Raw genomic sequence first — 13,927 nt, forward strand, 5'->3', positions numbered from 1 at the left:
ATTATTCAACATGGGCAAGACATCTTAAATCTTAGATTCATTAGAGAAGGTGGCTGACTTATGATGCCTGAAACTTTCAAAAAACAATTCAGCCGGCCGCAGACACCCAGCATGGGAAATTTCTGTCCAAATGGTTAAAGTTTGACAAACTTAGAAATAACTGAAATTGAGGTTTTCTAATTGAAGGTGTCAGACACCCATAACTGACAGGGGTGCCATCAGCAGCACTTACAATGGTCGATCCATTTATGAATCCAATTCTGCTAAGCTCTTTGCTCCAATAATGTTGGTGTCAAAAAGTTCCACAGGCCAAATATGATTTATACATTCAGTCTTTCAATGGAACTGAATGTTCCCTTATTCATGTGTTATGAGATGGAGTAAACATCAATGCCTGATTTACTTTCTTAATTAATAATTTCATAGGGTTCAATCTCAGATCTTAGATCATCCATTCTGACATACTGTATAACACAGGCCATTACATTTCACCTGGTTACCCCAGTATTGAGCCCAATGACTGGTGTTAGACTGAGACCCGGTGTAGACTAGGATTTTTCATCATTGAATCATAGGCTTGGTCTACACTAAACCCCCAAATCGAACTAAGGTACGCAACTTCAGCTACGTGAATAACGTAGCTGAAGTTCGAAGTACCTTAGTTCGAACTTACCTCGGTCCACACGCGGCAGGCAATCTCCCCCGTCGGCTCCGCGATACTCCTCTCGTCTAGCTGGAGTACCGCAGTCGACGGCGAGCACTTCCTGGTTCGACTTATCGCGTCCAGACAAGACGCGATAAGTCGAACCCAGAACTTCGATTGCCAGCCGCCGAATTAGTGGCTGGGTGTAGACATACCCATTGAGCCACAGGGTGAGTAGGGGCCGCAAGTGTCATCTAGTTTAGCCTGCTGCTGGATGGAGGATTTGTTGCATCTAAACCATCCAGGACAGATGGCTCCAGCCTTCTCTGGAAAACTGTGAGCGAAGGAGCTTCCACAACCGCCCGAATCACCTGTTCCATTGACCTCCTGTTTGGACAGGTATGATGTTTTTCATTAAATTGCATCTAAATCTGCTCATATTCCATCCGTGGGATCAGCTTTGTCTTTCCTCTCTGGATCCTTTCCAGTTTCTCTCAATCCTTCCTCTACATTGGTCACCAAAACTGGACCCAGTGCTCCAGCTGAGGCCTCACCAGTGCTGAGTATCACAGAGTCATAGAATGACAGAGATTAGGCTCATGAGGTTATCTAGTCCAAACCCCTGTTAAACGTAGGACTTACCCTGAGAGAGGCATATATCTGGGTCTGCAGACATGGGGAATTGGAGAATCCTCCTCTTCCATTTGCAGTTAGTTCCAATGTTCAATCACCCTCAGAGCTAACAATTTGGCCCTTATTTCCAGCTGAAATTTGCCTGGCTTAGGCTTTTCTCTGTCTTTCTCTGCTATATTACAGAGTCCATTATTACCCACAGATTTCTCCCCAGGAAAGTCTCCATTTGATCCTCCTTTGGATAAGGTAAATAGATGAAGCTTTTAAGTCTCACACTCTCTAGAATTTTCTGCAGTCTTCAATCCTTTTTGTAGCGCTTTTCTGCACCCTCCTAATTTTTCAATATCCTTTTTGAAATGTGGACCCCTCAACTGGACACAGTCAGTTTCACCAATGCCATGTGCAGAGGTAAAGTCCTCCCCCTGCTCCAACTCTGCACTCCCCCATTTATACATCCAATGATCACATCAGCCCTTTTGGCCACAGCATCATACAGGTAGCTCACGATGAGTTGATTGTCCACAATGACCCCAAAATCCTCTTCAGGGTCCCTGCGTTCCATAATACAGCGATCTAGTCTATTGGTCAGGCCTGCATATTTTCGTAATGCAGAACAAAACTATTTCTTGATATCTACCAATGTCTTTAATGTCCCTTATGAACTTTCGTAATTTGTACTGATTTCAATCTATTTTTTCCTGTTTCCCATTTGTTATATATTGCTTCCTCCTACCCCACCCCATCCCACTAGTTACTGACTTGGTTTTTTTCACTGAACCAGGTTTTTAGCCAAAGCTCTCCACTTTCTTGACTGTGGAATTGTGTGTCTATATAACAAACTCTTCTTAATGAATTCCCAATTGTCACTCCCATTTTTCTGTCGCATTTTTTTTTACTCCCAATCAGTTTTGCTCATAATTTGCCTCAGCTCTGAGGAATTAGCTCCTCTGAAGCACCAAGTATCTATAGAGATTATTGTGTGGGGAATGTTCTCTGGCACTGATTACATTCCAATGGAGAAACAATCTTTAATCTTGCTCTCCTCTATCATCTTGCCCCTTCTTTGTCTTTTTTTCTAAGTAAAACAGTTCCAGACTTTTCATTCTGTCTGCATCTGGCAGCCTCCCCCATTCTCAGAGCCTGTCTGGAAAACCCCCTTTCTATCTGCTACATGCTTTATAGAGACTGGGTGACCAAAACGGAGCGCATGTGCAGAGCAGGTTTTTCTCTTTGCCATTCCTTAGGCATCTGAACATTGTCTGTGTTTTGGCCATTTGTGCGACTGAGCAGCTGTTTGTCAATGATACTGAGAGATTTTCCCTGTGGTGTGTTCTAATTGGGATGTTTTCCCTGGTACACGTTTTGGACAGGGCCGGCTCCAGGGTTTTGGCCGCCCCAAGCAGCCAAACAAACAAACAAACAAACAAACAAAAAAGCCACAATCGCGATCTGCAGCGGCAATTCGGCGGGAGGTCCTTTGCTGCGAGCAGGAGTGAGGGACCCTCCGCGGAATTGCAGCCGAACAGCTGGACGTGCCGCCCCTCTCCGAAGTGGCCGCCCCCTAGCACCTGCTTGGTAAGCTGGTGCCTGCAGCCGGCCCTGGTTTTGGAAAAGGTTTGGTGTTTTTTGCACTCTCACATTTTGAGGAACCAAGTAAATGGTGAATGGCTTACTACAATGACAAACTAGCCTGGCTTTCATTGCACTAAGGAACAATGATGGAAAGCCAGTATCCACATTTGTGTTTTCTGCTGGTGCCTATTAAGGTTTCCCACACCATGACATGTAGGAATTATTGATACATGGAGTACCATGAACATGAAATCAGTTGTTCATAATTCATTTTTCAGTGTGCAATGAGCAACCAATCTGCGTCACCCATGAGAACAGCCCCAAGTAGTGCATGTATGTCTCATATACACATTGTCTCTCCATCCAGGAATTACCCTAGTGCTTGGGCATATACAGGAAGCTAGGGGAACCTAGGATACATGCAGCAGATACCGTTTGCCTCAGAGTTGGACCTTCTCTCCTACTTCATGTCAGATTTCAACACAACCGACTTCACCAACCCCTCCACCTTCATCCTGCTGGGCATTCCTGGCCTGGAGGTGGCCCATGTCTGGATTGCCATCCCCTTCTGCACCATGTACGCCATAGCTGTCTTGGGGAACTTCACCATCCTATTCATTGTGAAGACGGAGCCAAGCCTCCATGGGCCCATGTACTATTTTCTCTGCATGCTGGCCGTCACTGACCTGGTCATATCTACATCCATTGTGCCCAAAACATTGAACATCTTCTGGTTCAATTCCAGGGAGATCAATTTCAGTGCCTGCCTCACCCAGATGTACTTCATTCAGTGCTTCACAGTTATGGCATCTGGGATCCTTGTGGCCATGGCTTTTGATCGCTACGTGGCCATTTGTGATCCCCTGAGACATTCCACCACCCTGACAAACCACAGGGTGGCCAAGATTGGCCTGGCGCTGTTGTTGCGCAGCAGCATGCTCGTAATGCCCAATCCCATCCTGGCGAGGCAGTGGCCATATTGCAGAACCAACATCATCCCACACACATACTGTGATGGCATGGCTGTGATGAAGCTGGCCTGTGCTGACATCCGCGTCAGTAGTTACTACGGCCTCTTTCTGGCGTTCTTGGTGATTGGTGTGGATGTGTTTTCTATCACTGTGTCCTATATCCAGATCCTCAGGGTCATCTTCCGCCTCCCCGCAAAGGACGCCCGGCTCAAGGCTTTTAGGACTTGTGGCTCCCACCTCTTTGTTTTCTTAACCTTTTGCATCCCATCTCTGTTCTCCATCCTCACGCACCGGTTTGGGCAGAATGTCCCCCTGCACCTCCACGTTCTCATTGCTAACATGTACCTCTTGCTGCCCCCCATGCTGAACCCCATCATCTACGGGGTGTGGACTGAACAAATCAGAAACAGGCTGTTCTGGCTCTTCACTTATAAAGGGACCTAAAGTTGTCTCCTGGTGCTCTGGTTCTCAGACCGAGCTCCATGCAGAGCTGGCTGGTGCATGGTGCTGCACCCTCTTCCCATAATCACTGACTGGGCAGTCAAAGAGACATGAAACTCTTTCCTGACCTTACTGTTCAGTGTCAGTGTAACAAACTGGGGAATCGGTCTATGTAGAACTCATTCGGTTTCCACCTTTCCAACTGCTGATAACCGGACCCCCCAAGCCCCACCCCTTACCCCCACCTCTTCTGCCAAGGCTCTCTCCCTGCTCCTCCTCTTTCCTTCATGTCTTGCTCCTCTACTCCCCATCCCCTGAAACTCACTGGATCATTTTCACCTCCCTTCCTACACACCCAGCTGCAAGGGAGCCATTTCAAATTTAGGCTGGGGCCCACCATAACCGTGTTTCCAGGGGCTACTTAGGCTCTTGAAAACTCTAGTGTTTTGGGAGATAACACAGCAAAATTTGTGGCAGGAGCACTGCATCTAATTCCTATGTAAAAGAGAGAAAATTAATTAAAGATTAGACCCACTCCACTCTAATAGTAATATGTTCTGACATCTTGTGGGAAGTCACATAAGGGACATTGGTTAGGTTTAAAATTTATATCCATATAGATATAGTTATAGATCTTACTTAGTTACTAACTCTGCTGAGAGAGAGACCCCATCAGGACTCCAGGGTTCTATCTCAGCTCTGGGAGGTGAGTAGAGTCTAGTTTGTTTCTACAGAGGGCAGATATATCTGGGGTCTGTATAAGAACATCAGAATGGCCATACTAGGTGAGACCAATAGTCTATGAAACCCAGTATCCTTTCTTCTGACAGTGGCCAATGCCATGCACTTCAAAAGGAATGAACAGAATACAGCAATTGTCAAGTGATTCACACCGACTCCAAGCTTATGCCAAACAGATGTAAGGGACACCATCCCTGCCCATCCAGGCTGACAGCCATTGATTGAGCTATCCTCCATGAACTTCTCTAGTTCTTATTGCGACCGTGTTATAGTTTGGACTTCATGACCTCCCATGGCAAAGAGTTCCACATGTTGACTGTAAAGAAATACTTTCTTTTGTTTGTTTTAAATCTGCTAACACTTCAGATACAACAATGGAAATGCCAGACAGCAATAATGGGCCCTCAGCACTGACAAAGAATTGCAAAAGAGCTTTGTCTTCCTGTGAAGAATGGCTAAAGGGGCCCATCAGAGGCATGTGTCCATGTCACCTGATACTGGAACCATATTGAATTCTGTACTTTTCCACAAGAAACTGGTGTGGGGGTCAAACGAGGAAACAAAGGACTCCTGCCTTATGTAAATCCTATTTCAGGGTGGAGAAGGATGTCATCCTGGTGGTCCGTTCTCCCCTGTTACCCCACCCAAGATGACTGCTGGAAACAACTAAGACTGAACTGGGAGAAAGAACTGGACCAAGTCTGGAAGGGCGTCTGGCCTGTGAAGGAGATTAATACAATATAGAAACTGGTTACATGTGAGTTCTCACCCTAAATGTGGTTCTAATAAGCTTAGTCTGCGTGTTCTGTTTTGCTTTCTTCATAATCTGCTACCTCCTTAACTAATTAAAATATAACTGCTATTGTTAATAAATTTTGTTCTGGTTCCAGTTTATGTGATTTCTAACTGGAGGGGCATATGTGAGAAACTGTGCATAACCTCCTCCATATTGTGGGAAGAGGTGAATTTCATATAATTTTGTTTTTTTTCTCCAAGGGGGGCATGGATATCTGGTTGCTGTGCACGCCCCTTAAGCTGAGCCTTCTCAGAGTGGATCTCTGTGTGACGGGTTCGGTCACAGAGACCCCCTTGGGACTGTCACTTGATGTGCTGAGATACCACTGAGACTGACCCTTCTGCCAGCCTGGACACCCCTTGCCATTGTCTTGCTGAATCAGGCGCTCCAGCCCAGACACAGAGACTGGGCCACACCCCTCTGCAGAAGATACAGACACTGAGTTTATTTCAGCTCTAGGGTCGTTCACTTAAAAGGGACTTTTCTCAGCACCCAGTTGCATAGCCCCAATGGGATCTAAACCCCAGAAAAATCTGCCTTACACTGTATAAAATTGTATACAGTATAAGTTGTATTGTTCACCCTGTTTATCAAAGAAAGAGAGATATGAGCAAACTGTTTCCCCCCCAGGTAACAATTACTTACATGGGTTTTATTAATAAACAAAAGTGATTTTATGAAGTTCAAAAGGTATAATTTAAGTGGTCATAACAGATAGAATAAAGTAAGTTACTAAGCAAAATAAAACAAACATGCAAGGCTAAACTTAATACACCAAGAAACTGATTACAACTAACAGCTACTCACCCTAGATGTTATTTCAGGTAAAGTCTTTCTCGGGTCAGTGTTGTCCTTTCTGACCTGGGTACAGCATTTCTTGCCCATCCCTGTACTTATGGTCCTTTTGTTTACAGGTATTCTCCAGTGTTTCTTTGGGGTGGGGAGGTTACGCTTTTTTATCTGCTAATGGGCAATTAAGCCCCATCTGTCTTCCCCATTGAAGACCCTGAAGTGTAAGCAAAGGGAGTGACCCAAAGCCATGAACGTAAAATATAGATAAACAAGACCATATTCCTAACTTCTTCTACAAAAATGATACATGTATGCAAATAGAGTAATCATATCCAGCAAATGACAGTCTTTCTAGAGACAAGTTCCATGAGGCATTTCACATAAAGCATATTACAGTCTTGTCATATTCATATCCATAAGCACAATTCATAAAGCATATGGAGTACAATGTCACACACTGTCTCTGTGGAGCTGGGTGTGGCCCTGCCTGTGTGCTTGGTTGGATAAGGCTAGGGAGCCTAGCCCAGCAAGTCCAGGTAAAAGGGGGCCCACACTGGCAGAAGAGTCTGTCTCAGTAACGCACAAGGGGGTTCAACCCATTACACAACCCCTTTTGCAAGGCCTGGGTCTATTTGCTTTAATGAGGCTGTGCCCTGAAAGAGAGAAACAGGAAAGAGAGTGTACCCAATGGGAGCTCTAGGAAGGGCGTGCTAAAGCAGACAAAGAGTTTGGGGGAGCTGGGCATGAAACTAGTTTCAGTGCCTTGGTGTGCAGGTCTCTGCTCCCAAAGAGAGGCACTAGAATGGAAGCTGCACCCCGAGAGTGGGCCTAGAAACCCAGAGCCAGGGCCTGAACGCTGCTCCAACAAGATGTTCTCTTCACCCAAATGTGGCTCCTCTGCTTTCAGTTTTTCCCCAACTGCTCTGGTTCGAGAGCAGACCCAGCCAGGTTCCCTGCAGGAAATGTTTCCTAAACCAGGCAGTGCCAGTTTGGGGTCAGGGAGAGGGTTTGTCTCTCCCTTTGAAAGTGTTCCCCAGAATGGAAGAGGCAGCATGTCCCTTTTGTAGTGGGTTTTGTCCCATCTCTCACTCTCTCCCTCCCCATGCATTTGTGTCCTTCTCTCCCTTTCCTTTGTAACTCACACACATGGCTGCCTGTCTCTGCCACTTCTAATATGCATCCCACCTTAGGTGCCAGTTAGACACACTCCAGGGGCTGTCAGGTGTAGCACTGGGTATTGCTGCATCAGAGGGCTGAGCTGGTTGTCAAGAAGCAGTGTGCATTCATCTGGTTATTAATCCAGGTAAAATGAAGTCCCTGGCCATGACCATCAAGTAGCCTGCAGCTGCAAACTGCAACCTGCTTAGTAGTAACTTGTGTGGAGGGATTGCTGGGCTGGTGGCAGCTTCAAAGACAGGGCTGGAGGCTGCTCGAAAGATGCGGGTGCTCGTAGAGCAGCAGCTGCTGCTCTGTTCCCTTCTGCGGCCTTTCTGGGGATGTCCTGACATCAGGCTTGCTACAAAGCTGCAGCTCTGTAGAACAATGGGTACCACAGCTCCCGTGGATGGGAGTGATATGGGAAGGCTGAGGAACTCCCGGCTGACGTTTTCAATGCTCCTGGTCTCCAGCCGCTGCTCCATATCAGGTGGCAGCACAAGATCAGGAGTGAGGCTATACTGAAGCCAGTAACCCTCCCCCCATCAGCTATGTTAGTTTTGGCAGCTAGAATGAAAGACCAGCAACATCTGAAGTGGGCACACCAAGGAGTGACATTATATGGCCAGTCTACATAGGAACCAGAAGCGTCAGTAGCAAAGAAGACTGTGCACGAATATACAACCAGAGCCTCTTAATCACCTTCCCAGAGATCGATCTACGCACACTCGGTTTGCAAGGAGGCTAAGTTCCTTTGGGGTTTGCCACGAAGATGATGATGGTGACTGACGGGACAAATGGCTCCCCGGATACTGTGGCAAAACATCTGTTGAACCAGTAATTTGCGTGCGGCTGAGGTCTGACAAACAGAAAGTGCAGGTGACACTCGCTGAATAAGGAAAGTGAGAGTGACATTGTACCTCAGCTTGCTTTTCCCCTGTGGTACAGCCCAGACCGGAGAACAAAATATGTTGTGTGAGGTGTCAATGGAAAATCAGGGGTTTGCTGAATATGATTATCCTATCTGGATGTGTATCTAATTTTTATATCTGAAATTATGAATATTGACTATGTACCTGTATTTCAAATGTGTTTGCTTCTGTTGTAACTCCCACAAGCTAGTTTATACCCCTGTAGCAAGCACATTGTGAATGGATAGTCTAGTTGATGCCCCATCTGTGAACACAATGAGCCATGGGAGAAGCTTATCTCCACCCGGTGGACTTTCCCGTGAATGTTCTAGCCAGGGTATGGGCAATGGCCCTTGCTATGACTCAACAAACATGCAAGGGCATGTGACACTGGACTCCATCTTGTGCCTGTACTTTCCCACTAATTGTGCTGCGGAATTTTGCTTAGAAAAATGAAGTTCCATCCACAGGGCGGGTAAGATGAAAGGTGGAAGTCACATCACCACTTGGCCTCAATCCCCCACAACTCAACACCTTGAAACACCTTAGGAAAAAGGACTGAACTGGGGATGTGTTCCCAAGCTGAAGAGATTTCTAGCTCCTGTATGGAAGAATGGTGGACTGTTTGTATCGTCATGGTGATACACAGCTTGATAGAAAATGTGTCTAGTGTTAGATTGCGATTTTGTTTATTTTTTAGGTAACCAGCTTTGATGTTGCGTTGAATGGACACCATTTCTCTGGACGTTTCAGCCATTTAGTTAGAGTAAATCTTTTCTCAGTAGTTTTTAACTCTTTAGACCTAACCCTAATTGCCTTCTCTGCAAGGGTTAAAACCACAGACAGTGAGTCCTAGGGAGACCCCTGGAAGAGAGGGAAGCTATCGCATTCCCAGGAATTCTTAGGGAAGCAGGAAGTGAGTTGGCAGGATGTCAGGAGAGCCAATGGTAAGAGAGTGTGGGCTTTTGAATTGTGAACAGCAGCCCCCTTCCAGGTTCCTGTCGGCTGGGGAAGCAGTGCTGGGAGATGTAATGAGCCAGGCAGCAAGGCTTTTGCTGTCTTTTGCTGCCTGAGGGGGAACCGGCATGCAAAGGGTTCAACCTGCAAAACCAGGGAATCCAAACAAGCAGGTTTTTTTTTTCCAGTGCATGCGTTTGCACTGCGGCAGAGTAGCCCTAGAGCAACCAGCCTTCCCAAATAGGGTGACCAGATTACAAGAACCAAATACTGGGACACATGGGGAGGCGGGGCCGAACCAAAAATAATAATAATAATAATAAAAAAGCCAGAGCGCCGCCGAAGCAAAAAAAAATGCCCCAAGCCAAAATATCGGGACCGACCATACATCCATTGGGACGCGGGACAAACAACTGAATATCGGGACAGTCCCGATTTTATCGGGACGTCTGGTCATCCTATTCCCAAAGCACCACACCAAGCCAAAAACAGCCCCAGATCCGGGCAAACATCCAACTCCATGGCAGACATGCGGAGCAGGGATAAGACACAGGAGAATGGCCCTGAGGGGCCAGGAGGGAAAGGTGCTGTGGGGGCAGAAGAGGACAGTGGCGGCCACAGGCAGATCTCTAACTGTGGGCGAGTTGGAGTCCTTCCTACAGATGCGGCGCTTCGAGCTGGAGGCAGAGGAGAATGAAAGGCAGAGGCAGAGGAGCTCTGAGCTGGAGAAAGCTGAGAAGCTGGATACTGCAGCTACACCGACCAACCCAGGGGGCATTGCCGATCCTGCTCCAACTACCGCTCTCCAGTCCAGGAAATACCCATTGTACAAGGTAGGAGATGATGCGAAGGCCTTCTTAGAAAATTTTGAAAGGGCCTGTCTTGGGTACAACGTCTCCACAGACCAGTACATGGTGGAGCTGAGGCCACAACTCAGTGGACCCTTAGTGGAAGTGGCAGCTGAAATGCCTAGAGAAAACATGAACAATTATGAGCTTTTTAAACAAAAGGTCAGAATTAGGATGGGACTCATGCCTTGAACATGCCCGTCGCTGTTTCAGAGCCCTAGGGTGGAAACCAGATGTGGATATCAGGGGCAGACGCTAAAAGACTATGGAAGAGCTGTCTCTCCTAATGTAAATGGAATAGTTCCTAGAGGGTGTCCCTGAAGAGATCCTGAAGGGAAGCCCAAAACCATAACAGAGGAGGGGGAGATCGGAGCCAGATGGGTGGAAGTGACAGAGAGGACCAGAACTAATAGCAGTTTGTGGGGATACCAGAAGGGGCACCCAGAGATGGCATATCAGCCCTGGGGGCAACCCAAGGGCCTACCTCACAGGGAGGAGCCCTCTCCACCACAAGGGAGACCCCAGATGCCCTCTCGTCCGACAACCCCATTCTCCAGCAACCCACCTTGCTCCAGTGACAAGCCAGCTGGGCGATGTTTTAAATGTAACAAGCTGGGGCTTGTGAAGGCCAACTGCCCCAAGAGCACTAGAAGAGTGCAGTTCATTGCACCGGAGTCACACCATGAATCCTCAGGCCCAGATGCCTCTCAGATACCCCCAGAGCAAAGGGAGACCCTGAATGTGGGCAGGAAGAAGGTTGTCACATGGAGAGACACTGGAGCACAGGTGTCAACTATCTACCAGTCCCTAGTGGATCCCAAACTCATCAATCCAGAGGCCCAAGTAATGGTTCAACCCTTAAAGCAGACTCTCTTGACCTGCCTACAGCCAGGTTAAGGGGCCATTACAATTGGGGAAGCAGCAATGGGAGGGGGTTACACCTTCTCCAGGGACTAACATTTTGGCCTTTGTGGACAAACTGCAGAACACTATCAGAGACGTTTTAGCCCTTGCTCAAGAAAACCTACAGAATGCTCAGCAGGAACAGAAGGCCTGGTATGAACGTTCCTTCAAAGTAGGTGACCAAGTCATGGTCTTGAAGGCACTCCAGGCCAATAAGATGGAAGCATCATGGGATGGGCCGTTCAAGGTCCAAGAGCGCCTGGGAGCTGTTAATTACCTCATAGATTTCCCAGACCCTTACCTTAAGCCTAAGACGTATCATGATTATTCTCTAAAAGCCCTTTTATTCCCAAGAATTTGAGGTTCTTCAGTTCGCAGCCCAGGAGAGACGATGCTGATTGGCCTGAAGGAGTCTACTATGAAGGGGAAAGCAATCGTGGCATTGAGGAGGTAAGCCTCTCCATGAACCTCGGACATGAACAGTGACAGCAGATCAAGGAACTGTCCACACAATCAAAGAGACTAACAAGAAACTTCTTTGGTGGAGTTTAGCTCTCCAAGATTTTGATTTTGAAATACAACACATTTCAGAAGCTTCTAACAAAGTGGCTGATGCACTCTCCCGTGCACTCACCCTAACCCTTACCCTAAAATTATCCCTGTATTCTGAGTCATTGTATTCCTTGAATGTGGGGACTATTGTTTAGTTCTTCATGTTATCAGTAGCAATTTTAGTATGTGCATTTAGTATCTTAACTGTTTTTTCCTAGACCTCCCGGAAGAAATCACAGCCAGAGTGGACCAAACCTAGACCAGGCTGCCCAGCATCGTCTGTGATTTGGGGGGGTGTAGTGAATTGGGGGAGGGGGTAACACCATTTCTCTGGACTTTTCAGCCATTCAGTTAGCTAAAATCTTTTCTCAGTAGTGTTAACTCTTTAGACCTAACCCTAATTGCCTTCTCTGCAAGGGTTAAAACCACAGACAGTGAATCCTAGGGAGACCCCTGGAAGAGAGGGAAGCTATCGCAGTCCCAGGAATGCTTAGGGAAGCAGGAAGTGAGTTGGCAGGATGTCAGCAGAGCCAATGGAAAGAGAGTGTGGGCTTTTGAATTGCAAACAGCAGCCCTTCCTGATTCCCATTGGGTGGTAAAGCTGTGCTGGGACGGCCATCTTGCCTGTGCCAACACTGCTTCTGTCTCCTCCGCCTGCGCTAGGGTGACCAGATGACAAAGATGAAATATCGGGAGGCGGGGGAGTCCGGTGGAGGAAAAAAAAAACCCACCGGAGCACCTCCCCCGCCACTGCCACTGCCGCCACCCGGCGGCACAGCCTCGTCTCCACCCGACTCTATGGTGGCCGCAACAGCTGAGCGCGCCCCGGCCCAGAGCTGCCAAGCCCACGTGCTGCGTTAGATCCCCGGGGCAGCCTGGCTCGCTTCCCAGCCGCCCTCCCCGCCCGGGCCGGGCCGGGCCGCTCCGTGAGCCATGGGCGCGGCGCAAGGGGCCCAGGCCTGCCTCGCCTTCTACCGGGGGCTCGGGTGGAGGGAGCCGCTGCGGCATGTCTGCCGGGCCGTGCTCACCTTCCTGGAGAAGCTGGACTGGAGCAGTTCGCAGGGTGAGTGCTGGGGGCCACCTCCTCCCTCCAGGCTTGGGCCGCCATTCAGCTGATCAGCGCAAGCCTGGGAAGGAGGAGGAATGGGGCGTGCTTGGGGAAGAGGCGGGGCCAGGGAATCAATTGGCAAAGATCTAGAAGATAATAAGGTGATAAGTGAAAGTCAGCATGGATTTGTCAAGCACAAATCATGTCAAACCAACCTGGTAGCTTTCTTTGACAGGGTAACAAGCTTTGTGGATGGGGGGAAGTGGTTAGGGGGACCAGACAGCAAATGTGAAAAATCGGGACGGGGGTGGGGGGTAATAGGAGCCTATATAAGAAAAAGACCCCAAAATCAGGACTGTGTCTATAAAATTGGAACATCTGGTCGACCTAGAAGTGGTAGATGTGGTATATGAAGACTTTAGTAAGGCTTTTGATACAGTCTCGCATGACCGTCTCATTAAGAAAGTAGGGAAATACAACCTAGATGAAGCTACTATAAGGTGGGTGCATAACTGGTTGGATGACCACTCCCAGAGAGTAATTAACAATGGTTCACAGTCAGGCTGGAGAAGCATAACGAGTGGGGTTCCTCAGGGATCAGTTCTGGGTCTGGTTCTTTTCAATGTCTTCATCACCAATTTAGATAATGGCATTGTAGTGAGGCCGTATTGGCAAACCGGGAAGTGGGCGGGCTCACCCGCCCACTACTAAAGGCCCCTCCCCCAGCCTAGCGGGAGGGACCACTGGACCCAGTACCAAATGATTACTTGGGACAACTAATAAAAAAACAGGGAGCGAGGTGACGGTCAAAGGTTCAAAATCAGGGAACCGGATGGGGACACCGAGCAGAGAACCCCAGACAGCGCCCACTGCTCCTCGAAGGTGGCAAGGGAGCCAGCGGACGCTGCCCAGTGGAACTCCGCCCGGAGACGTGAGACCAAAGAGGTATGGAAGTAGGCCCCAC

The 13,927-nt window shown here is 48.1% G+C and overlaps 1 protein-coding gene across 1 annotated transcript; it reads left to right on the forward strand.

Annotated features, from left to right (window-relative positions):
• The first annotated feature begins 3,315 nt into the window (after nucleotides 1-3,315).
• LOC135972565 (olfactory receptor 52E4-like) lies at nucleotides 3,316-4,263 on the forward strand. Its single transcript, XM_065551014.1, has one exon. It carries the CDS (start codon nucleotides 3,316-3,318, stop codon nucleotides 4,261-4,263), a length of 948 nt encoding a protein of 315 aa, XP_065407086.1.
• Nucleotides 4,264-13,927: the final 9,664 nt, after the last annotated feature.

Source organism: Chrysemys picta, chromosome 1 (assembly GCF_011386835.1).
Source record: "Chrysemys picta bellii isolate R12L10 chromosome 1, ASM1138683v2, whole genome shotgun sequence".
NCBI lineage: Eukaryota > Metazoa > Chordata > Testudines > Emydidae > Chrysemys > Chrysemys picta.

Bases quoted from the DNA above. Each gene is read 5' to 3' on its own strand.
- LOC135972565 (XM_065551014.1), top strand. From the start codon at position 3,316: ATGTCAGATTTCAACACAACCGACTTCACCAACCCCTCCACCTTCATC.